Raw genomic sequence first — 24,566 nt, 5'->3', positions numbered from 1 at the left:
GAAAAGGGGTGGGGAGAGGGGAGGTGCCAAGGGTCTGTTACTAAGTTCCCACAGCAACTAAGAGGGACCAGTTCCAGTCTTAGCACTGATTTCCGGAGGTGTCCATTGGCTGCTATTTCCACGGCAACCAGGAGTGGCAGTTCCCTGGGCAAATGGAACACAGTTTCCATGACGATGAAAGAATGGGAAGAGCCAAACTGGAGAAGTCCCATTTTGCCCATCTTTAAACTGAAATCCCCCACCCCAACTCAGGTCGGAGGGGTGGAGCTGTTCAAGACAGTAACGCAAGAGAGCTGGGGGTGGGAAGTCCAAACTGGGTACCCACTAGCTCAGTCTTGGTCAAGCCGTCCCCTCACATCACACTCCCCCAGGTCCGAGGTTCCCCCGGTTCAAGTAACACTTCAGTACAGATGAATGTTCAAGTATTGTGTAGAGAGCCAGGCAGGGGTCTGGGCTACCCCTCGCCACTCCCCTGGGCCATGAGCGCAACAACAGATAGGCCCATGGCCCCTACTCCTTGCAATAGCTGCCATTTTCAGTGACGTTCAAGGAGTCAGGGCGAGGGAAAGAACTAAAATCTGGGTGGACGGAGGGGCGAGGGGTGACCCCACAGAGAGGTACTATCCCCCACCTGCTCCTCTCCCAGCCCATGTCCTGGCATTTCTCAGCTTCTAGAGCCCCCCCCATCCGATACCTGGATCCTCAATTGCTCCTCTGGTTCCCCTTTTTGCTCCCCATCCCACCCAACTGGTCTTTGTTCATGAACCATTGTTGGTCTGCTTTCTGCCCTCCCCACACCCATTCTTCACCTCCCCCAGCCCCCTGGCTCCCAGTATCCTGTGTGCAAGATACCATTTCCCCTCATTCTTCCCTACTTATGCCTTCACCGCCCCCCTACCATCCCTTTGGCTCAGCACCTCCCCAGTACCCCTTGACCCACTCCCCCAAGGGGACGGACAATGACGCAGGTGGGAAGGAGAGGCGGGAAGCAAAGACCCCCAGAGATATCAGTGCAGGTGGGAGAGAAGGGGAAGGCTGGCTCAAGTCCCGGGGCAGGAATCCCAAGTCATTAAACTTAGAGGAGAGCCAAGTCATGAAGAAAAATAACCTGGCCTCCCAACAGGGGGTGAAATGAAGGCGCCAGGTCCAGGCGCTCGTGTAGAGTCCTGGGGGAAGGGAATACAGGCACCCAACTAGCTGTCCTTGAGAAGCAGCTTCTCTTCTGGGCAGCGAAAGGGGCCAGGGGGTCCAGCAGCTGCCAATCGGGCACAAGCTTCAGGTGAGAGCTGGCGGCAGGAGCGTAGGTCCAGGCGGCGAAGACGTGGGCAGCGACGGAACAGTGGAAGGCAGTGGTCCGTGAGGCGGTGGCATCCTGGGAATGAGGCGGTGCCGCTAAGACCAGGGTCGGTAGACTAGGGTCGCTGAGACAGGGAGCCCACATCGCCAGGCAAGCAAGGCGTACAGGGGATCCCACTTACCAGCGAGATTGAGGTGCACCAGTGTCTCTCGGAGAGGGGAAGTGGGAGCCGTGAGGAGGTGGACACTTGGGTCCCCGACATGGGCGCAGTGACTTAAATCCAGGGCACTGAGCTGGGGAGCATGGCGCAGTAGGAGCCTCAGGGAGGCATCAGTGAGCTCCAGGCCAGCTAGGCGAAGTTCTGCCACTCCCTGCAGCCGACCTCGGCTCTCCGTTTGCCCTGGGCAGACAGAGTAGAATTTAGCACCCAAGGTTCCTCCTACCCTGGACCCTACCCTCATGTTCACCGTCTGCCCCACACCTGTCCCAGCATGAGAGGCCCCCTCCCCTCCCGCTGCTCCGCATGACCTGCTCTTTCCAACACCCACAGCACCCACCCTCAGATGACTGCTGCTCCTATCTCCCCTGGGAGCCTCCTGTGAGAGCTAAGTCTTAACATTCCTCTCATGACCCCCACCTCCAGTATCTGATGCACTGAATACATTTTTTCCTCAAGGATCTTTTTCTCCCTACATAAAAATGTCAGTTCCAAGAAAGCAAGGACTTTTGCATTTTTGCTCACTGCTCTGTCCCTAGTAGGATGCTCAGTAATTTTCTAATAATCCAACCAACGGCACCCCGCCACTCGCCCCATGAGGTCACGATTCTGGTTCAACAACAGTCCCGCTTCAACTCCTCTCGTTTCTTCTCCACCACGAACCAGGTCTGAGGGCAGACACTCTCCCACACCCTTGCTATGTCACTCTGGCTAGCTGGACCTCCCTGGCCTCAAGCTAGCAAGATTCTCCCGCCTCTACCTCCCGGATGCTACTATGCCTGATTTACTTTCTGGTATCAAGGAACCACTCTCAAACACAAGAGGGATAATACTGCTCTCTCCTCTACCCGAAATCTTCTGGAGGTACGTGCCAGTTAGGTTTTTTGTTTTTATCTTTGTCAACTTGACACAGCTAGAACCATCTTCAAAGACAGCCTGTCAACTGAAGAATGGCCTCCATCAGACTGGTTCGCACACAGTCTGTGTGGTGTGTTCTTATGAATGGCTGATGTGGGAGGACCCAGCTCACTATGGGCAACACCACCTGGGTCTAACAGATGCAAGCTGAGCAAGCCATGGAGAGCAAGCCAGTAAGCAGTATACTTCCATGGGCTCTGCTTTAGTTTCTGCCTTGAATTCCTACTCTGACTTTATAATGAACTACAATCCGTGAAAAGAAATAAACCTTTTCCTCCTCAAGTTCCTTTGGTCTTCATGTTTTATCACAGCGATAGGAAACTAGGTAGGACAGGATAACTTCCTGATAGAACACTGATTCCTATCTTTGTTTCAGCTTTGAACCTAACTCTATTACCGCACTCAGGAGCTACATTCCAAAAATGGCTCTGTCTACAAACCCTGATGGAATGACCTATGCTCAAAAGACTGCAGGCCACTGCAGAATGAGTCCAGAGGCCTCCTTTCTTCTGTCTCCAGGAGAGAGTTCAGTGCTCTCCCACTCCACACTACTGGCTTGTGTTTCTGACTGGTGGGCTGCTGGCCCCACCCCAGAACCGCCGCAGGTCGAGCGTGAGGCCCAAGACTTCAGGTTTACTTTTCTTTCAAATTCTCTTGTGGTAACACTGCTGGGCCTGAAACTACACCCTAAGAAGTCAAGCCCTGGCCAGGCATGGTGGCGCACACCTTTAATCCCAGCACTGGGGAGGCAGAGACTGGCAGATCTCTGTGAGTTCAAGGCCAGCCTGGTCTACAGAGAGAGTTCCAGAGCAGGTTCCAAAGCTACAGAGAAACCGTGTCTCAAAAACCCAAACCAAAACCAAACAAAAAAAGAAGCCAAGCCTTGGGACTGCAGAGACGGCTCAGTGGTTAGGCACACACACTGTTCTTCCAGAGGACATGAGTTCAATTCCTAGCACCCACATCAGAAGGCTCCCAGCCACCTGTATCTGAAGCTCTGGGGGCACCTGACACCCCTGGCCTATATGAACATCTGCACTCATATACCCACAAACAGATATATACATATAATTTTAAAGAAGAAAAATGAAAAAGCTTTAAAAAGGAAGCCAAGTCTCTGTTTTGATCACCTCTATCACCAGGTGAGAACCGTGATGCTCACTCAGATCACGACGTCACCTGTCTAAGAGGACATGCTTACGACGTCACACAGCCAGGACCCCGATCAGACTCTGATCACAATGCCATCACCTGCCAGGCACTAGCCTGACTCTGAGAAAAACATCACCGTAAGTCATAGACTAACAAGGCAAGTTTCCAAAACTGACCTACAACCTCATGCACGCTAGGTGAACATTCTCCACTAAGCAGTGTGTGTATGGGGGGATATCAGGGTCGAACCTACAGCCTCATGCACGCTAGGTGAACACTCTCCGCTAAGCAGTGTGTGTGTGTGTGTGTGTGTGTGTGTGTGTGTGTGTGTGTGTGTGTCGGGGGGATATCAGGGGTCGAATCTACGGCCTCATGCATGCTAGGTGAACATTCTCCGCTAAGCGGTGTGTGTGTGTGTGGGATATCAGGGTCGAACCTATAGCCTCATGCACGCTAGGTGAACGCTCTCTGCTAAGTAGTGGGGGGGGGATGTCAGGAGTCAAACCTACGGCCTCAAGCACGCTAGGTGAATGCTCTCCGCTAACCAGTGACCTTATTTAAAACTTTCTGAGACCACTCTCTAAGCTGCCTAGGCTTGCCCTGAATTCCTGATACTCCTGCCTCAAATTCCTGAGTAGCTCAAATCAGAGGAATGGACTACTAGGCTTCAGTTAGAATTATTACTCTTTATTTAAAATTTATTTTTAAGATAGAATCTTAATTTTAGCTTAGGCTGGCCTCAAGGGTACATTAGTCCCTGCTTCTGTCTCAGAAGCTGGGACTATACAAGGTGGGCCACCACACCCAGCCTGGCTTAAAACTGTCAGAAAATGACCAATAATACAAAAAGGACAGCTTTTGTTGTTGCCGTGTTGTTTTTCAGACAGGGTTTCTCCGTTTAGCCCTGGCTGTCCTGGAACTCAGTCTATAGTCCAGGCTGGCCTGTCTCTGCCTCCCGATTGCTGGGATTAAAGGTATGCACCACCACTGTTCAGCTAAATGGTTTAATAAATGTACGGGTATTTGGCTTGCAGGTATGCTATCTGTGTGCAGTGCCAAAGGAAGTCAGAAAAGTGTACTAGATGCCCTGGGACTTGAGTCACAGATGGTTATCAGTGACTGTGTGGGTACTAGGATTCCAAGTTCCTGTGGAAAAGCAGTCACCGAGCCATCTCTTCAACCCCTAAAAATGACATTTCAGAATAGATCTGAGATTTTTTGTGAAAACCCACGCTTACTTTACCCTGACAATGAATGGCAGCATCAAGGCTGTTGGTGCCACTAAGGTCTGGCACCCAAACATTGCTTCCTCTGTGGGCATTCAACTCGGCAAGCCCTGAGTTCTCCCCTCCAAATAGCTCACAGCCTTGAGGAGGAGCACATTTACGGACTGGCCACAGGCCAAGTCCGCCAGAGAGAAGAAAGGTCATTTAGAGCTTGTGGGGAAAAGGGCAGGGCCCATTAGTGTATGTCATAGAAGTGAGCATGTTACTTAGCTGAGACAGCTCCTGAAATGGAAGAAATGGTCAGAAAAAGAAGGAAGAAGGAGATTAAAGAATCTGGGTTCCAGGCTGGAGAGGTGGCTCAGCAGGTAAGAGCACTAGCTGCTCTTCCAGAGGTCCTGAGTTCAATTCCCTGCAACCACATGATGGCTCACAACCATTTGTAATGAGATTTGGTGCTCTCTTCTGGTTGCAGGCATACATGCAGAGAGAACACTGTATACATAATAAGTAAATAAATCTTAAAAAAAAATTAGGTTCCATTGAAGACCCAGCTTGCCCTGCTCTGCTCTGCTGAGAGTCAGACTTGGTGAGAGCCAACAGAAAGAACCTGTGTGTACTGAAACCTCTTCACCATGAATTCATGGCTTCAGAGATGTAAAATGTAAAACAAAACAAAGTGTCATGTCTTCTCCTCTAAAGAATTTTAAAAAGACGGCTGTTAATTAGATGAAGAACGGTCCAGCGTAAGAGGTGAAGACAACAGGGGAAGGAAAAGGCCCCAGGATTGGAGAGAACTTGGCCAGGCTGAAGTAGCCGACATATAGGGATGGAACAAGGCAGAAGGAGACCAGCTGAGCCAGCCCTCAGCTACCACAATGAAAATACTGGTTTTATGTAAGGACGGTGGTCCACGTGTATAGACCTAGTACTCAGGGGGCAGAGTATCACAGGTCCAGGCCAGTCTAGGCTACAGAACAAAACCTGTCTCAAAACCAAAAACCAAGAAATGGTCAAGTATGGTGGTTCACACTAATTCCAGCATAGGAGACAGAGGCAAGCTGGTCCCTTGTGAGTTCGAGGCCAGCCTGGTCTACATAATAAGACACTGTGTAAAACCATAATAACAACAAAAGCCAAGCCTGTAAGCTCAGCAGTGGAGAGATGGCTTAACATGCACGGGGTTTTGTGTGCCGTTGGCATGGAAAACAAAAAAGTGGTCTTTATTCATAGAGCGAGAGCATGGGGACACAAACAGATGAGCCCCTTTGGGTAGTTTTCCTGGCTCTGGTATGAAGAGAATATTGGGGCTGGAGGATGTCTGAGCACCATTACTCCTCATCGGGCCTTTCCTTCCCTGTCCTTTTGAGACTTAGCTCCTGGCACACAGCAGCATCTCGAGTGAATGAAAATGGCCAAGACAGGCCTTCCTATTCAAAGTCCTCTTTCCTTCCATTCCTGCGCTAAGGATTAGCATGTCAGAAGGGCCTTCAGAGCTACCCCTCCACTTTACCTAAGCCATCTACAGAGGAACACGTGCTGGTCAAACCTGGTTTAGTGTCTGGTGGAGGCAGCAGCAGCTCACGAAGCTGGGAATCTTTGACATCTTCAATCCAGCGGAGGTCCAAGAGCCGCAATGCCGGCAGTGGGGCTGAGCCCAGGGCAGAGACGGAGAGCCAGGAGCACCCGGAAAGCACCAACTCTTGCAGGCCTAGAAACAAGGTCAGGAAGCAGGTGCTGGAACTCCATGGGGGCACTCCCCTTTTGTTCACCCCATCCTAACTCACTACCAGCCCTACCTTGCAGTCGGTTCAGAAGCCACATGAGCTGCTTTTTGGAGACACCTGTCCAGCTGAGGTCCAGAGCACGGGGCTGGCGGCGGACGACCCCACTAAGCATGGGTGGGGTCAGTGACTTCCTCCTGCTTAGGTCCATCCTAGGCCACAGACGCTTGTCATAGCACCTGCCAGCCACAGGGGGGAGACAGAGTCCTCAGCCACAATTCTCAAGGAACCCACAATGTCAACACTCACCTGAGCTGATAGTCCCAAGGATGACAAGAATCTTCTGGCTCCAGCCAAAGGACTGGATTTAGGACCCCACCTCATTGCTAACTAGAAGCAAGACCATGGGCAAGTCCACTCCTCTCCCCAAGTCAGGAAGACCAGTTACAAACTTAAGATAATGATTCAGGCTGCTTGCAGGGCTGCTGAGATCAAATGAAGTAATTACAGTTCATGGACTTTACAACCTATAAAGTGCTTGCCAGATAGCTACAAATTCCATACACATTATTTGATGTAATTAATGCCAAAGAGATCTGAGAGTAGCCCCCAGACTCTACCTCTACTTCTCTAAGTTATGATAGCTCACAGAAACTTTGCCGCTTACTTTGGACTTATAGCCCGATATTTTCCATCTGTTGGATTACGGAGTTTGCCTTACTAGGACATCACAGGCACAGATTTGGCCTTTCTCACCTCTGGACCCCAGCATCCAACACACTAAAGGCAGGTGTGAAGTACAGGTTACTTAGTGCACGTGTTGATGGACTACATCAGGCCCGGCTGCCACTACGTGCGCGCCCGCAACAACTCATGCACCATTTTGCATTTATTCACTGTTTATGGAAGGCCTGGTGGGTCCCAGGCACCGGAAAACAAATGCAAACACAGACTCCGAAGGCAAACAAGTCTGACCCCAGCACTCCAAACTCGACGAGGCGACCACAGCGAGTTTCTTAAGTAACCTTCCCCAGCTCTCCTATGGGTCTGCTGAAGCTCCTCCACCAGACTCCATGGTCTTCTGCAGTTTTCAAAGGCAAGCCAGGGAATTCCCACTGAATTGGATGCGAGGCAGAGCAGCAGGCTGGGGATGAGCACTGGGCAGCCTTAGGCTGGAGGAGGGATTCCTGTGTCCTTCATCTGTCTTGCTAGCTGTCTATTTCTGTGTATAACACGGGTTTACCGTTTTAGGTTTGTTTGAGAAAGGATATCACACTATAGCCCAGGCTGGTCTGAAACTCACTTTGTAGCCCAAACTGGTTTGGAACTCACTAGTCTAGGCTACCTTAGAACTTGAGGTGGGCCAGGCATGATGGTGCATGCCCTTAAGCCCAGCACTCAGGAGGTACAGGCCGGTGGACCTCTGTGAGTTTGGTCTATATGAGTTCCAGGACAGACAGGGCTTTATAGAGACCCTGCCTCCAAAAACAAAAGAACATCCAGGCAGTGGTGGCATACACCTTTAATCCCAGCACTCAGGAGGCAGAAGCAGGTGGATCTATGAGTTCGAGGCCAGCCTGATCTACAGAGTCAGTTCCAAAACAGCCAGAATATAAAGAAACCCTGTCTCGAAAAATAAAAACAAAACCAACAAATGTTGTGCTGGGAGTAGAGATGCATGCCTGCAATTCTAGCACTTAAGGTGGAGACAGGACAATCAGGAATTCAAGGCTGGCCTCAGCTAAACGAGACCCTGTCTTAAACAAAACACAAACAAAAAACGAACAGCAGACAACAGTGGTTCACAGAAATGTGTAACTTAAAATAGACACAAAGGCTACAGCTGCTCGGTCAGTAAAATGCTCGCCACACAAGCCCGGTGACCTGCTGAGTTCTGTCCCCAGAACCCACGTGTAGGTGCAGAGAGCTGACCTCAGTCATCCTCTGAAACCACACCTCCTCCCAAATAAGAAAACATTTAAAGGCCAGTGGGACACTGTCACCAAGCCAGTGACTCAGAAGGTAAAGATGCTGGTGACAGGCCTGATGACAGAATTCGGGTCCCAGGATGCCACCTCGCCTTACTTCACCTACCTCCAGCCCCTCAAGAGACAGACAGACAGACAGACAGACAGACAGACAGACAGACAGACAGACAGACACACACACACACACCACACACACACACCACACACACACACACACACACACACACACACACACACACAGATAGATAGATAAATATGGATTAGAAAGGCATTGAAGGATGCAGCGGCGCCCAACAGACTTACTTTGGAAAACCAACAGATTTAGTTTTGCTTTACTTAAAGAGTCAGATAACTGGGCACAAAGCACATGCTGGTAGCCCTAGCTGCTCAGGACGCTGAGGCAGGAGGATCACTCAGCTAAGGAGTTTGAGGTCACACTGAGCAGTGGAGCCAGAACCTGACTCGAAACAACAAAAACAGAAAACAAAACCTTGCCAGCACACTCCCCAGCTGACTTGCCCTCCCACAAAGGCTCCAGTCGTCCTCCACCTCCCTCCCAGTCTTTCCTCTCCTCCCCCGACTCAGCCGCTAAGCACACCTCTCCAGTTCTAAGAAGAAACCAACAGCACAGCCATCATCTAGCCAGCCTCTTCCCTTGCTGCTCTGCCCTCCTGCTGCACCCAAAGCCTTGAGTCCTAGCTCAACAGCTCCTCTCCTTGAAGGCCTCCTGGACTGAACGCTTGGAAAGAAAATCCCAATTTGAGGGTACTCACAGGTCCCCAATTTTGGTTCTGTATTATATTCCACAAAAGCCAGGCCAGCTAGGGCCAGCATACTCTAGCACCTTCTTTGTTGCTAGGAAGCCAACTCTCCCAGGCCCTTCAGGGCTCAACTCTGAACCTTCACCTTCAGGAAGTCTCTTGGCTGGAGTCAACTCATCCCCCGGCAGTCAGCCCAGGACACGGGGACTAGACCTCAGTGTGGCAGCCAGCAACTGTTGAGGCCCTATTGATAGGAATATCCACTGGGGAAGACCAAGATGCTAAGGACATATGGCACCTCAGCCCAGAGACTAGGAGCAGGGAACATCCCGTAAAGATAATGCTGGAGCTGAGGTCGTGAAGAAATATTCTCACTCCAGAAAGGGGAAGGTGGACAAAGGCAGCAGGACAACATGGCAGCTCTGGAAAACTCCAGAATGAGGAAAATTCCCCCTAACATAATGGTGCTGATGACTACAGGCCTGACAGCACGTGTTTACTCACGGATTACTATGGATCACTGTTCTTTGCACTATGCATCTAAGTCCATACCATCCCTGGGCGATGATTATCACCCGCTTTGTTCAGTTAAGAAAAATAAGGCCCAGAGAGGCTAAAAAATGTAGTCCAGAGCCAGAAAGAGGGCTTAGCAGTAAAGAGTACTTCCCGCTCTTGCAGAGGACCTGGGTTTGGTTCTCAGAATCCACATGGCAGCTTACAACTGCCTGAAGCTCTGCACGCCTTTAGTGCATACAAAGCCACACAAGCACACACAACACATAAATAAATTAAAAACAAAAACAAAACCCTGTTCAAGGACCCACAGGTATTAAGTGGATGGAGTCTGACTCCTGAATGGAAAAGGCAGGATGGAGGCCACCGAGGAAGCCAGGGTGGCAGTAGGGAGGTCAAAGGGGACCGCAAGGCCAGGCTGCACACTGTCGCAGGCACAGAACCAGAGGTGAAGTGTTTAAGCTGGGGAGGTCTAATCCCCGGGCCTTCCACCTCCACACTGGGGAGACCTCTCTGGGCCTCTATTTCCCAAGCCATAAAATGGGGTAAGAGTTCTGACTTCAAAGGCTTGTTACAGCAACAAAGGGAGCAGCACAGGAAGGGTTCCCTGGGGCCCGGCGTATGTCCAGTGGAACTGCAGACTGGCTGAAGGTGACGGAGAGCCATGGATGTCTTTCAAGCTGGGGAGGTGACACTGAGAAAAGTGGCACTTAAAAGACAAGGCACACACACGTTCTATTTCTTAAAAGACAAGGCACACACACGTTCTATTTCTTTCTCCTTTTCTTCTTCGAGACAGGGTTTCTCTGTGTAGCTCTGGCTGTCATGGAACTCACTTTGTAGACCAGGATGGCCTCGAACTCACAAAGATCCACCTGCCTCTGCCTCCTGAGTTCTGGGATTATGAGATTAAAGGTGTGCGCCACCACCGCCCAGCTGAGGACTCTTGAATAGTAAGCATGGATATCCCTGTTTTGACTCCAGCCCAGCCCACACCCTCCTGTCCTCCACTGTAGTTTCAAACTTCATCTTGCAGAAGGTCCTGGGGATAGTGCTGGGCCAGCCCCAGTTGCTCTCTCAGGGTCTACATCACTGGGAACACAGGCCACAGCTAGCTTTCCCTTTCTAAGAGCTTTCTGGGATTTCTAAACTACCACTGTCCTCCAGTCTCCCACGAGCAGCCTTGACCACGCGCCAGTCCTTCCTACTTCCTTCTCTGCCCACGTCCTTGAAAACTGCAATGTCTACCTGGTACATCAACACCTCCTCCACAACTCCCCTGCCCGCCCCTTTGCCTCCCAGTTCTAAATAATCAAAGCCACCAGACAGGAAAGCCTGCAACTGCCTGCTCTCCCGCTTACAGCCCTCTCCAGCTACACCCTCTCCACCTCTTCCCACACCCGCTCTTCCTTTATGCTCATTCACTCCGCGCTGCCTTAGCAGCTAGGGAATGCCAGATGCCTTCTCAGAAACCAGGGGCGACGCGGGATCACTGGACCAAGTCCCTCACTTGAAGCTGATGGCGGACTCTGGCTTGGCTCTCCCACCTCTAAGCATAGTCAGGAATAGCTAGGTTTTGTGTGTGTGTGTATGGCTGGAGACAGAATCCAGATCTTTTGCATATTAGGCAAGCAGTCCACTAACCCTTCTGATAGCAAAGCCAATTGTCACCTTTGGTCACAGATCTCCTGTGAGCTCCCATTAACACCCACCACTGCTCGGCATCCCTTCCTTCCTTGATCTCCCAAATTCTTGGGTTGCTTTCTCTAGCTCACACTCACGTCCTGCCTCTGCTCCTATCACAGCAGGTCTCAACCTGTGGGCTGAGACCCTTCCGCAGGGGTTGCTTAAGACCACTGGAAAACAGATGTTTACATTATGATTTAGAACAGTAGCAAAATTACAGTTACGAAGTAGCAGCAGACATAATTTTATGGTTGGGGGTCGCAGCATCAGGAAGGTGCAGAACACACTGCTCTATCAAACCTGCCACTTCCAAGAGGAAAACTCTCACGGCAGCGCCAGACCTTACTTCCTCAGCAGTGGCCTCTGACTGGTTCACAAGTTTTTCAACCAAAGAGATCAAATCTGAGTTCACTCTCCACTGAGATTCGCAAGTTTCAGGAATCCCACTGCCTCCCGCCCAGGCTCCTGGGCCACACTGAGTTGGCACTCACAATGGCGTCTTCACAGCCAATGAGTCAGCACATCCAAGCCGTTCTTCTGCAGCAAGAAGGCTTGATCCAGGACCGCGATAAGCGAGTGCTCTACCCTAAGTCACAACTCCACACTCCTGTCCTCTGCAAGAGCATGCTCTTAACTCAGGAGCCATCTCTCCAGCTGCTCCCCCACCCCCCTTGTTTTTCTGACACAGGGTCTCTTCCCAGAACCAGGGCTTGTTGATCAGGTTAGGCTGGCTGGCCAGGAATCCCCAGGAATTCTCTAATTCTCTTGTCTCATGCTGGCCTTTTACATGGGTTCTGGGGATGGAACTTTGGTCTTCACAACAAATACTTTACTAACTGAACTATCTCCCCAGCCTCCCATCCCCCCTCTCTCTAATGTAGGCTGTTATGGAACTCACTGGGTAAACCAAGCTTGCCTCAAGTTACAGAGATCTACCTGTCTCTGCCTCCCGAGGAGCGCCCCACCACACTCGGCTTTTCTAGTCTTTTTATCTTGAGAAATGTCTGATAAATTGCCAAGGCTGGCCTGGATGTTAGTCTTTCTGCCTCAGTCATCCAAGCGGTGGAGTAACAGACCTGCACCCCCAAGCCCAGGTGCCATTCCTTCTCACTTAGGTCTTAGGTCAGGCATGTTGGTGCATACAGAGGCAGAAAGGTTCTGAATTGACGACAAAACTCTGTCTCTTCACCTCTTCCCCAAAGTCTCCATCTGTACCCCTCTCCCTACTGCTCCTGCTTCAGAGCCCAGATCTGGCAGAGCTTCCTGACAAGGCCCCCACTGTGGTCCCCATAGGCCTCTGCTCTGTCCTTACAGGTTTTTCTCACCTGAAGGCACCATTTGCTGAGGCTCAGTACCCTCAGGCACTCCGCTGAGTGCTCTGCAGGAACTGCCTCATTAAGTCCCACAAGGTAAGCAGGACTTGGCTTCTGTATCTGAGATTCCGCATCAAAGGAGTCAACCACCCACAGATGGAAACATTCAAAACAGAAATTGCTTATGTACCGAAGGAGACATGTTTTGTTATTCCCTAAACAATACAGTAAAGTAACTATCTATATATTAGTCACTTTGTATTAGATACTGTAAGTCATCCAGAGATTGAGTAGATTATATACAGAGAAGGTGCTGTTTGGATTTTGGTATCCTGAATCACAAGGGCATCTTGGAGCTGATCCTTCTTGGGACCTGAGCTCCAACTACATTAAAATATACACCCCAGACTACAAGTGAGAAATAGAGGCCATAAGAGATATAAGTCACCATGGACGAAAGCTATGGGCTAGGCTGCAGGGCCCAAGATGGGAAACACTATGACCTCAATGGCCTCTCTGCTTTTGTCCACTTCCATCTACAGGTCTCTTTATGGATCCCATATCAGCATAGATTCAGTCAAAAAGGCATGGACAAGCAAGTACCGCCCCAGTAACTACATCTCAGATGGTGTGGGTACCTTCAGCAACTCCTGTGACTGCCTGTAATGCAGTCTATGGACTCTTCCTGAGCACTGTTTTTTTTTTCGGGGAGGGGGGGGATGCTGAGACAGGGTTCTCTGTGTATCCCTGGCTGTCCTGGAACTCACTCTATAGACCAGGCTGGCCTCAAACTCACAGAATTCACCTGCCTCTGCTCTCCGAGTGCTGGGACTAAAGGCGTGTGCCGCCGCCACCCAGTTATCCTGGTTTTATACAAAAAAGTGAAGAAAACGACACCAGGCCTGGTGGTGCAGACTGGTAATCCTGGCTACTTGGGAGTAAAAGGATCGTAAGGCTAGTCTATGCAGTTTGGAGAGCTCGTCTCAAAAATGAAAAGCAAGAAGATGGCGTAAGGTATAATTTGGTGGTGGAGGACAGACCTACGCGCCAGTCCCTGGGTTCAATTCCTGCTGCAGAGAAAGAAGGAGGGAGGATAAAAACAGAAAGCAAGGCAGGCAGGCAGGCATGAGGAAGTTAAAAGACTAGCCCGAGGGCATAAACTCAGTAGAGCAAACAGTCTACCAGAGCCATTCGCCTCTGGCTCTTGCATACCAGCCTCTCTGGCTCCACAGATACCAGAAGGGTGGGAATTTTAATTTAGCCCCTAACTTAACTTACGGAGCATCAGTGTGCCTCAACCCGCATGGTGCTGCTAGGCCAGACTTTTTATTTTTGAGACAAAGTATTATTGTGTAGCCAAGACTGACCTCCAACACAGGCTCCTCCTGCCTCAGCCTCCCAGGGCTGGAAATGCAACATTGTTGAAGCCCTGGCAAGAATCTGAGTCCTGGGAAAAAGTTTGAACTTAGTAAAACATCTCTTGAACATCAATCTATACAGACATTTTGTACTGTGCTGGGGATAAGGAGATAAAAATCAATATACAGTATGTGTCCCCACCCCCAGAAACTGATGGGGAACATGAAAATAAATAATGAAAGCTTGTCCACTTGCCAAAGGTCTCTCTGTGCTCTATTAGGGAACAGCACGCTGTGGGAGCCTGATGGAGGAGGAAGCTTGTTGGGAGATGGTCAGAAAGGGGCCAGGTTTTAGAGGATGGGGGGTGTTCAAGAGGGAAGGGATGGGCTGGTTCAAGAGGCCCAAGTGTGGCGGCTTTAGAAGGCAAGGGCTACCTTAGTAAAGCTGGGACCAAATTAAACTGTTCTCAGGAGACGGATCTCAAAACGTGAGAGAAGTGGACACCGCCGGACACCACACTTGCAACATACTAACTCTCAACGTATGTAAAAGCTAAAGGGAAATAGTTGGAGTCACAGGGTCCAGATTCACACTCCTGGCTCCACTATCTCTTCTCCACTAAGTCACTGGGGGTAGGGTCAAGGGAGCTCAGTCCCCGTGAAAGGATCACATTATAACAGACACCAAGGAAGGCCAAGATTCAGAGAGAATCAGACCTATTATAGGACACCCAGTAAGCAAGACGCATGGCAGCAAAGGAACTCATGCCTGTCTGGACACTCACCAGCGGCTCCAAGTCCGGCAGACTCGCATGCAGACACACAGCTCTCGGGGTCCGAGGTGCTGGAAGACACGAAGCCAGGCAGCCCGAGGCAGGGGGTGGTCGGATCCAGCAGCCAAAGGCAGAGTGTCAGGCTCGGGGCTTCTAGGAGGGGGGCGTACCACATGCCGCTCCAATTGTGGAGGCCGTGGTGGTGGAGCAGGACCCAGGGGCCAGCTGAGCAGTGGTCCCCCACTGCCAGGGCGTATAGCTCGCCGACCCCCACGGTTCTCCTTTTCTCCGGAGCTGCCCCGGGCTGGCCGCCGCCCATTCCGGGCCTCCCCCGGAGCTTCATCCTCACTCAGCGATGTGCCAGATGAGTCTGAGTCAGAATCTGAGTCCGAGGAGGAAGAGGAGGTATCAGGCACCCGCTCCAGCAGCTGGCACATTCGCTTGAAACGCTCCAGTTTCTCCCTCTGTGGTGATGGGGATGGCGCTGCGGGTCCCTCAGCCGAGGCCATAGGTGGCTTTGGTTTCTGCAGAGAGATAGGTTAGGCTGTACAAGGGCCGAGAATGATTCTCCCAACCACTCACCCAGAAGGAGTCACCAGAGGATAAAGAGCCCAGGAGATAGCCCTGAGTTCCTAATTGTTCCCAAACAGTCCATCTCTGGACTTCAGTTTCCTTATCTACAGTGTGGATTCAAAGTTCAGGTAGCCTGGTGGGTTAGCCAATGGCACATGAACCTCCCAGAGACCCTGTGTAGAGTGCTGGCTTGCCTTCCCATTCTGTGACCTGGAAAGTCCTGCTTCACATCTACAGCACGGAACAGCTGGACTAGACAAGTCCACATGTGGGACACACAGTAACTCTTTCCTAGTGTAGAGTATCCTTGCTCTCTGAGTCAGGTCCTCACGGTGACCTAACATAGAGACAACTTACAACTACTCCTTTTAGACAGGAGGAAACTGACTGAATGAGGCTCAAAAAGACTAAGTAGCTGGGTAGTGGTGGCACCCACCTTTAATCCCAGCAGAGGGAGGCAGAGGCAGGCAGATCTCTGTAAACTCAAGGCCAGCCTGGTCTACAGAGAGAGTTCCAGGACAGGCTCCAAAGCAACAGAGAAACCCTGTCTCCAACCTCCCCGCCACAAAAAAAGACTAAGTGACTTGTCCAAGGTTACAAACTGATATTTGGTAGACGATCTGGACAGTCAGTGTTTAGATTACCAGAGCAGAGTAGTATCAGAATTTTAGCGTTGCCGTGTGACCTCAGGCCCATCTTTTAACTTCTCTGGGCCTCTTTACTTTTATTTGGATTTATCTAGTGCTGAGGGATGGGAGAAGAGGCAAGGTAAGTAACTGTCTTCATCTCACAAATTAGAAAACTCATTTGTTAGCCCAGAGCAGTTAACAAATTGCCAAGACCATATAAAGAATCAGTGATCTGACAGAAATATAAATTCAGTTCTTTACAGTTAGGCTTAGAAAACTGAGAAAAATGGGCCAGATGCCAGTCCAATGGCTGCTGGAAATCAGGGGTTCCTATGACCTGGACCCAGTCTATTTTCCCACCCACCTCTTTCCAGGGGTCCATAGGGACCATGTGGGGTTAAGGCAAGAGAAAGTGAGCAGGAAGGCAGATCTTAGTCTCCTAAGGAGAGTGGGGCAAGGAAGGGTGGGAGGGGGAAGGAGGAGGTCCCCGGCACACCTCCCAGTTCTCGGGAGGGAGCCCAGGGTGGCAGGATGAGAATGCCTGGCTCGGATTCAGAACCCTGGGGGGCAGAAGGCCGGGGCTGCCTGGGTCCGCTCCTCGGAGGAGGCAGGCATCTCCACCCACCTTCTTCAAGTGCCTCTCTCGGCCTCCTTTCACCTACCAGGGCAAGGAGATAGACACGGGGAAGAAAGAAACTCCATTAGAAACCATTACTGACTACCAAACTAAGGTCCACGACCTCTTCTTGGACCACAAATCCCAGAAGCCCCCATCCCAGGAAGACAGCTCAGCACACTAACCTTGTAATCAGTGTGTTGGCTTACTGAGCATGCTGCTCAGCTCCTTTCTTCCCCCTCAGGCTCTTTCGGGCCCTTCCCTCCGCCTCTGTAGTAGTTTGAGCATGCTCTGTAGCTCCTCCCTAATCCTGCAGGTCTCTAAGATTCCTGGCCTGTACCAGTTACCCCGTACTTGTGTTTCTTCTTCATAGTGAACATGTTCCACCCACAGCTCCCACTATAACTCCCAAACATCTCTGGGGTAACCCATAAAGCCTCACTTCCTGGTCAATCAGGGCCTGGCTCCAGAACCAAAGTACACACCAGGCTAAGACAACAGCTCCTAGAATCCCACGTGCTGAACGGACCTCACCCTTCCGCTCACCTTTTTCCTTGGGGTTGGGGGCTCATTCCCCGCCTCCCTCTCCTTCCGTTTGGGGGGCCCAGGCACATCGTCAGCGGGAGGGCCAGCAGGTAAAGGTCCCTTTCTCCTGGGCACGGGTGGTGGCGGTGGTGGCTCCTCTGTCAGCTTCCATCCACCCCCTAGGTTTGCGCCTTCCTCACCATTGTCAGCCCTACGGCGCCCTGGCCCCTCACCTACGTCCTGGAGAGTGTAAGCTGGGGATGAGGCCCCACCTGGCTCCCGATCCCCGACCCTGCCCTCATCCCAGCCCCGGCTTTACCTTGCTTGTGCGTCCTTCCTGGGTACATCGGGGGCACTCCCAGCAGTTGGGAATTTCTGAATTGATAACACCCTCAGCCTTTCCCATCTGTAGGCAAGAGATCAAATAATAAACAGAAGGTGCCAATATACGCCCAGAGATATACTGGTCTACCTCTTTGCTCCCCGATAGTTTAGCCCACCCCAGGCTGCAGGCTACCTTCAGGCAACCAGGGTGGACGATCTCGTTGCAAATTGTACACTCCATGAGGCTCAAAGCAAATTTCTCTTCCTCTCCCTCCACTGTATCCTCCTTTCCTGCCTCCCCACACAAGAGGCATACAGCTGTGTGTGGGAGCACGGGCTGTTGGGAAAGAGGAGACATCAGAGACCCCAAAACCAAGCCACAGGGTAAACTTTCTTCGGTGTCAGCTGTAGGTAGGTTCAGATCCTGCAGCCAAATCCTTAACTTGGTCCTCTTGCCAGGATGACCTTTAGCATCTTTAATATGAAGTGAGGGAATTTTTCCTTTGCAGCTCATTGTAAAAAAAGAAAAAAGAAAAAAAAAAAAAAAAAAAAAAACAAGACAAAGCATGAGAGGGGTTGAGGCACAGCTACTGCCATTATTGGAATTTTCAGCACAGGAGCCAGGCCAAGTGTGATCCTGAAACTTAACTGGCCTGGAGCAGAAGAGGCCACAGGCAAATGACAGTGCTTGCTCGGAATGGGTTACGGAAAACAGAACAGTAGCCTGGGGGTAATTCTAAGGCTGTTCAGTGGGCAGTCCAAAGAGTGATCTGGAGCCCACAGTGAGACCAGATCAGGAATGAAGGGGAAAAGGCAGCAGTCTCCAGACAATGTAACTTCAGGGCGGACAATGGGAACACTGAGGCCTATCAGGGATGCTGAAGGCGGTGGATCCAGATCAAGGAAGAAGGATGAGAAAGTGGGGCAAAGGCTTGGGGGACAAAGAAGAAAAGGGTGAGAGTGCAAGCCGGAAGCGGCTGGACCAGGAAGGGAAGGAGCAGAGATGTTCTCGTGGCTCCTGGGGTATGGCCATGCTGGCGCCCAGGGCTGCTTCAAAGGTGAGGGAGGCATGGGAGACACCACGTTTCCCAGATAACTGCGGTGTCGTGGGCCTTTCAATAGGGCATTCACAGCACACTATGTCTAATCTGTACAACTGGGCAAAAGAAACATTTTACAGAGAAGGTACTTGAAGTTCAGTGATTTGCTCAAGGTCACAAGAAGGGGGTCCTGGACTCAAGTTCAAGAAACCTGCGGTGTGTGAAAGAGGCCAGACAAAGGCAAGAGCTATTCTCTGGTGGTAGAGATGGGTTCCTCTTGCACAGATACCCAGGCAGGGGTTTACAGCGGGCGTTCAGCTTTCTAGAGACCTGAGGCAGATTCTTCCCTGTACCCCACTTTGTGAAAAAGACAAAATCAGACATTTAAACAAATCAGTGAAGGAAGACAGGAAGTGACTGAATGAGCAAATGGCGCCCGCCTCTAAGGTACATTCAGGGATTCAGAGTATAGACTCTGGGTCTATACCTGGGTTCCAAGATACCAGGACTGGGGGGCAAGACTTACCGCGTGCACTGTACATCCAGGGGGGCAGTCACCAGACACCCCAAGAGTACTCGGACCAATACTACTAATGGTGCTCTGGGGAAGTATGCCTGGGGTCGAGGTACCCGTCACGGGGTGGGGTGGGGGCAAGACTCACCGCAGTGCACTGCCGAAGCAGGCACGACTGCTTCATGCGCCCGGGCCCCCCAAACTTCTTCATGTCTCGGCAGAAGTGGCAATCCCCGCACTCAGTTCGCACACAGGCCCGGCAGCGACGGCAGCGGGTTCGGCGTCGGCGCGCTCCGGCCCCCGGCCCCCGACTGCTCGACGACATTGGGGGCGTCAGCAACGCCGAGGGCTGTAGGCAGATGGGGGTAAGGTCAGACAGGCCTGCTTAAGCTGGCCTGAGAGAATCCTGGCCGCAAGCTCCCTGCACCTCTGAAGGGGCAGAGCTTCTATTTCTACCCTCCAAGAAGGTCAGCCCTCTAGTGCGTGTCCTGAGCAGAGGGCCACTCCCACTCCTCAAGACCTCCCCCCTCTAACATTCCCTCAGCCTTACTATTCCCAAGCCCTGGAAGGAGACACACTGGGGCCCCTCCTCTAACCTCCCAAGCCCAGGTTCCCGGAAAAGGCTTCAGGTCTGCAGCATGACCTCAGGGAGCTCCCAACTCATACCTGTTAGCCACACAGCCCATGCTGCCAGATTTACCTCCAGATGGCAGGGGGCAAAGACCACACTTTTCTTTCTCCCTCTCCTTTCTCTTTCTTATGGGTACCGGTCATTCAAACCTTTCAAATCTCGGCACTCTAACGAGATCCACTCCATTTCTAATGACCCACTGTGTTCTCAACTTCCCAGGGCTGACACCCCAAGATGCTTCAGTGCCCCTTCTCAGCCCGCACAGAAGTCCTGCTGCTCCAAGATATCCAAGAGGACCCCTCAAGCAGCCTGGGTAATCTCCCGGGTTCCCTGGGATTCTACGAGCCAGCCTAACATCTCAACAAAATTCAAGGTGGGTTCGGTTTTAGACACTCCCCCCCACTACCCCACATCTTACCAGGCTGCTTTTCATCCCTAATTGTCTGGAATCCCTGGGGGTCTCCTGCCCATGGAAACCAGATCCTCTAAAATCCCACATGGACTCTGCAAGCCTGGAGGGGTCTCTTCCCAACCAGTCTTAGACCTGCTTCCCCCAGGCTTCTCCCTTTCCAAGGACTTCCAGACCATCCACAGGGTATGGGGCCCTCCAGCACTCCAGGGGAGGGGCCTAGAGGGCGGCGACGGGAGGCGGGGGATGGAGGGGGAGGTCTGCAAGGGGCAGCGGGGTCGGGGAAGGAAGGCCAGTTCCCTAGGGTTGGGAGGTTATAAGGAAGAAGGTTGGAGAGGAGTTTGGAGCAAAGGGAGGGTGAGGCTGGGGGCGGGGAAGGCAGGGAGAGGCCAGGCTGAGGATGAATGGGAGTGGGAGCTGCCCAGGTCTGGGGGTGAGGAGGAGCCGCATGAACCCACCTCACACGTGTCCCGGGAGCCATCTCTCCCTTCTCGGCAGCTCCCGGCGGGTCGGCGGCCATCGGCGGCGGGGGGGCCGGGCGGCGCGGGGCGCGGAACGCTCAGAACGCCGGGGTCCACGGCCCCCCGAGGGCGCTCGGCCCCTCCCTCCGGCGGAGGCCGGGACAGCAGCGAGTGGAGATGGGGAGCGCCGGGGGCGAGGCCCTCCCACGGGCTGCGGCGCGGCCCTTCCAGGGGGAGGTCCTGCTCTGGGGGGCTCAGTCCCTCAGCCCCCCCAGGCCAACGGGGGCTCCTCGGGCGCAGGGTGCTCAGCTTCTGCCCGGGCCCCACTCAGTCCCGGGTACGAGTCTCAGCTCCCCACCCCCACCTCTCCCCAAAGCCCCCAACCCTTAACTGGCCCCTTCCCAGCTCCAACTGCCCAGGGGTCCAGGGACAGACCCGGGGCCCCCCACCGTTTCCGGGGTTCAAACCCCGCCCACCGCCGGTTCCCGGGGAGGGGGGGGTCGCTGCAACCTGCCCCCCTCCCCTGGGTCCGCCCCTGTACTGCGGCCCCCTGACCTACAGAGACAGGGCACGCAGAGGGGGGGTGAAGGAAGCTGCTCCGGCCCCGCCCCCCCAGCTTGCGCGCGCCCCCGCCCTCCCCCCTTCAAACGCTCGACCCTCAAGATATAGGTATTTAAATAAAATTTGAATAAATCCTCTCCTAAAATGGGAGGGTGTAAGAAAAAGGATGGGGCAGAGGCAGAAAAGGGGTGGGGGCAGTTGGGGTGTCTCAGCACCCCTAGTCCCCTAGCCTCGCGCTGCTTCGGCCCCAGGCCCTGGTCGCCGCTCTCATCCCTCCTCAGCTCCTTCCTCCTTCCTCCTCTCCTCCCTCTCCCCTCCCTTCTTCCCACCTCCTCCTTTTTACTCCCTCCTTCTCCCAAAGGAACCCCGCCCCCTTCTCCCTCCTTCCTCCACCAGCTCTACTTTCCAGGACAAGCGCGTGCAATGCACGACGGGAGATGTAGTCCTGCAAATTCTGGAGCTATCGTGGGAAAAATGGAATTCTAGGGTCAGCCGGCACTACAACTAAGATGGCGAAAGACATGCCATGCTGGGAGCCGAGCATGGCGGGAATTATAGTCCAGTTGGCCAGAGACTCCCCGTAGCAGGACATAGAGAAGGAGCGGGAACGATGACTACAAACAAGATGGCCTTTCCTCCCGACCCGACCTCCTTTCCAGGCACTCACACGCCCTCTGGTCCACAACCCTCCGCGTGTGTGGTACCTGACGGGAGTCGCAGTCCATTTGCTGCCTTCCCGCTGCCATTTCTACTCGTCAGGAACAATGGAAAGGTGAAAAGGAACAAGGACTACAAGCAAGATGGCGAACGAGGGGCGTACACCTAATAAATCGATTTTATGAAGTGGGATGGGAATAGTAGTTTTCTAGCGTTCCTGTATTCCTTAAGAGTGCCAGAACCAGGAGGCTTAAGAGACTACCATAAAGATGGCAGGCTACCTAACCTTTCCTGGTCGCTTCATTCTACCACTTGGAGCGCCTCGCCCGCCTGAACTATCAAAATCCCGCACTCGGTAGTGCAAAGCCTGCCGGGAATTGTAGTCGTCCCCGCTCCCCTCTTTTATCTTCTGTCGAGACAATGGAAGTGAGAGGGGCGGGGAATACCGCAAAGATGGCGGGTGTAGGAGCAGACGATGCTATGGGACTTGTAGTCCAACCGCTAAGACTAGTCTCTGCGGATAAGTAGGAAAGAACTGCTGTAGAGATGGCAACCTAGTCACTTGCCCTCGGTGCCAGTACCTGCTGGGGTATGAAGTCTCTTCTTTAGCTGTACAGAGAAAGGACTCTAGCTGTTGAAATATGTATCACCGTGAACACGCCAAATTGCAAGCGAACGGAAACGGAAAGTCTATTTCCTCCTGGCTTTTTTTTCCAAAGGCTTGCAGGGAAATGTAGTCTCAGGCTTTCATTCTCCCGTGGAGAATTGATGTCACCTGTGGGAATCAGTGTGGGTGAGAGAGAAACATCGGCGTGATCAGGGAGTCTAGAATGTTGGCCTTCTCGGATAGTGAGGATTTCATGTTTTAAAAGAAAGCAACCGTAACCAATATTGTTGCGCCAAGGGAGGCGTGGTTCTCGCCGGAAAGTACACCCACGCTGTTGTCCCTTAGAAGCCTGGGCTTCTCACACACGATGCTCCTTCTCCCAAACCTTTGCAAATCAATACCTTACACGTCAGGCGGACCAAAGGAAGAAGACTTTGGAATGTACAAAATCTCCTTCCTGCCTTAGGAAGTCATCAAACCTCAGTTTTTTACCCGAAAGGGGGTATGAAAATACTCACCTCCAAGCGAGTTAGCGTTAAAAGTGTTCAAGAAAGTAACCAGCTCTGGTACGGAGCATGTGACGGCACTTATTTTTTCGAGGCCCCTACCATCCCCGTCGTTTAGGAAGTCCAGGAATCCATCATGCCGGACAGTTAGCTTCTGTGGGAAGAAAACTGACGAGTAGATTACCCCCATCTTAACCCCCACCCCTCTCCCGTCCTCTGCTGGGTCTTCCCACCATCTCTACCCAGCACTGTTCCCAGGGGGCGCCCTCTCTCCTTTTATCAGAGGACGCGCACACTGACCAAATTTCCTCAACCCGAACTGGTAGCGTTTGTGTGCGGTAAAGCCTTGTCTTTTCAGCCTGGGGAGGCCTTCTCTGAACTCTCAACTGCCAATGGGTCTGCTTTATGCCATCCTGATCTTTCTCCTGCGCCCTGGAAAATTCGCTACGACGAACCCATGCCAGTCCCACCGCTTCCTTGTCTCCTCCGACTTTCCAGTCCTGCTGAAGACTTGGTGGGTGTGGTTTTTCTGGCTGGGAAGTTAACTCAGGCCAAAACTGCATGAAGTCGCAGTTAGCCAGGACTACTAGCCTGAGGGTAAAAAGGCTCCTTGAAGCTCAAGCTTCGCTCACTGTTCCCAGGAAAGTGTCTTTCCATTTTAAATCCACTCTGCTTTTACTTCCGCTGGCAAGGACTGCTGTCTGGTCTTTTTCTAGTCCACACAGGCACCAAAGTTGCACTTTTCCAACGTCGCGCGTCTCTATCCAGCTGTTTACCCTTCGAGTTCCTACTAAAATTCCACTACCCCAATAAAGCCTTCCAGTAATTCCCAAATGAGATTATATTTATTGTCCTTTCCACTAATTTGTAAGCTGAATCCACCTCACAGGTTTTGTTTGGTTTTACTGTGCTAGGAATCAAAGCAGGGATCACCGGTGCGAGGCAAGCATTCTACCACAAGCTACATCTCAGTTCTTCCTCAAATACTGCTAAATGCTTTCAGCTTCTCATTTGATCCTCTAAGAATCTTGTAATAGTCAAACCTGGCAGACCGTACCTTTAATCTCAGCACTTCTGAGGTAGAGGCAGGCAGATTTCAGAGTTTGAGTCCAGCCTGGTGTACAGAGTTCCAAGACAGTCAGGGCTACACAGAGAAACCCTGTCTCGAAAAAAACAAGAAGAAGAATCTTCTAAGAACTCTTATGGGGCCGGGCGGTGGTGGCGCAGGCCTTTAATCCCAGTACTTGGGAGACAGAGGCAGGCAGATCTCTGTGAGTTCGAGACCAGCCTGGTCTACAAGAGCTAGTTCCAGGACAGGCTCCAAAGCTACAGAGAAACCCTGTCTTGAAAAAAAAAAAAAAAAAAAGAAAAAAAAAAAAGAACTCTTATGGGTGTGGTAGTGCAAACCTGATCTCCCAGTATTTGGGAGATTGAAATAAGAGGATCTCACATTCAAAACCAACCCTTGCTACATATGAAGACATTGTCTCAAAAATAAACAATGTGAGTTGTGGGGCTCAAACCTTTAATTCCAGCACTTTGGAAGTGGAAGCAGGCGAATCAAAAGTTCAAGGCCAGGGCTGGAGAGAT

At 51.9% G+C, this 24,566-nt stretch overlaps 1 protein-coding gene across 6 annotated transcripts; it reads right to left on the bottom strand.

Annotated features, from left to right (window-relative positions):
* Nucleotides 1–198: 198 nt before the first annotated feature.
* Fbxl19 (F-box and leucine rich repeat protein 19) lies at nucleotides 199–23,506 on the bottom strand. Of its 6 annotated transcripts, XM_038342784.1 has the most exons (14): nucleotides 23,277–23,506; nucleotides 22,989–23,130; nucleotides 22,445–22,638; nucleotides 19,293–19,493; nucleotides 17,784–17,927; nucleotides 17,586–17,672; nucleotides 17,288–17,506; nucleotides 16,622–16,783; nucleotides 15,094–15,447; nucleotides 14,936–14,994; nucleotides 6,607–6,770; nucleotides 6,357–6,518; nucleotides 1,479–1,697; nucleotides 199–1,372 (listed from the first exon to the last, which is right to left on the bottom strand). In XM_038342784.1, exons 4-14 carry the CDS (start codon nucleotides 19,467–19,469, stop codon nucleotides 1,194–1,196), a joined length of 1,926 nt encoding a protein of 641 aa, XP_038198712.1. In that variant the 5' UTR covers nucleotides 19,470–19,493; nucleotides 22,445–22,638; nucleotides 22,989–23,130; nucleotides 23,277–23,506; the 3' UTR covers nucleotides 199–1,193. The 6 variants fall into 6 exon arrangements, with proteins under 6 accessions (XP_038198712.1, XP_038198697.1, XP_038198722.1 ...); XM_038342769.1 differs by having other exon boundaries at nucleotides 14,936–15,447; XM_038342794.1 differs by having other exon boundaries at nucleotides 14,936–15,447; nucleotides 16,751–16,783.
* Between the last annotated feature and the right edge of the window lie 1,060 nt (nucleotides 23,507–24,566).

The sequence above is a fragment of the Arvicola amphibius genome, chromosome 1 (assembly GCF_903992535.2).
Source record: "Arvicola amphibius chromosome 1, mArvAmp1.2, whole genome shotgun sequence".
Classification (NCBI taxonomy): Eukaryota; Metazoa; Chordata; class Mammalia; order Rodentia; family Cricetidae; genus Arvicola; species Arvicola amphibius.
This window is presented reverse-complemented; position numbering and strand designations above follow the sequence as displayed.

Coding starts and splice junctions, on each gene's coding strand:
- Fbxl19 (XM_038342769.1), bottom strand. CDS start 19,469: ATGTCGTCGAGCAGTCGGGGGCCGGGGGCCGGAGCGCGCCGACGCCGA. Junction 16,784..17,287: donor CCCCAACCCCAAGGAAAAAG/GTGAGCGGAAGG, acceptor TTGCCCTGGTAG/GTGAAAGGAGGCCGAGAGAG. Junction 1,373..1,478: donor GGTGCACCTCAATCTCGCTG/GTAAGTGGGATC, acceptor CCTCATTCCCAG/GATGCCACCGCCTCACGGAC.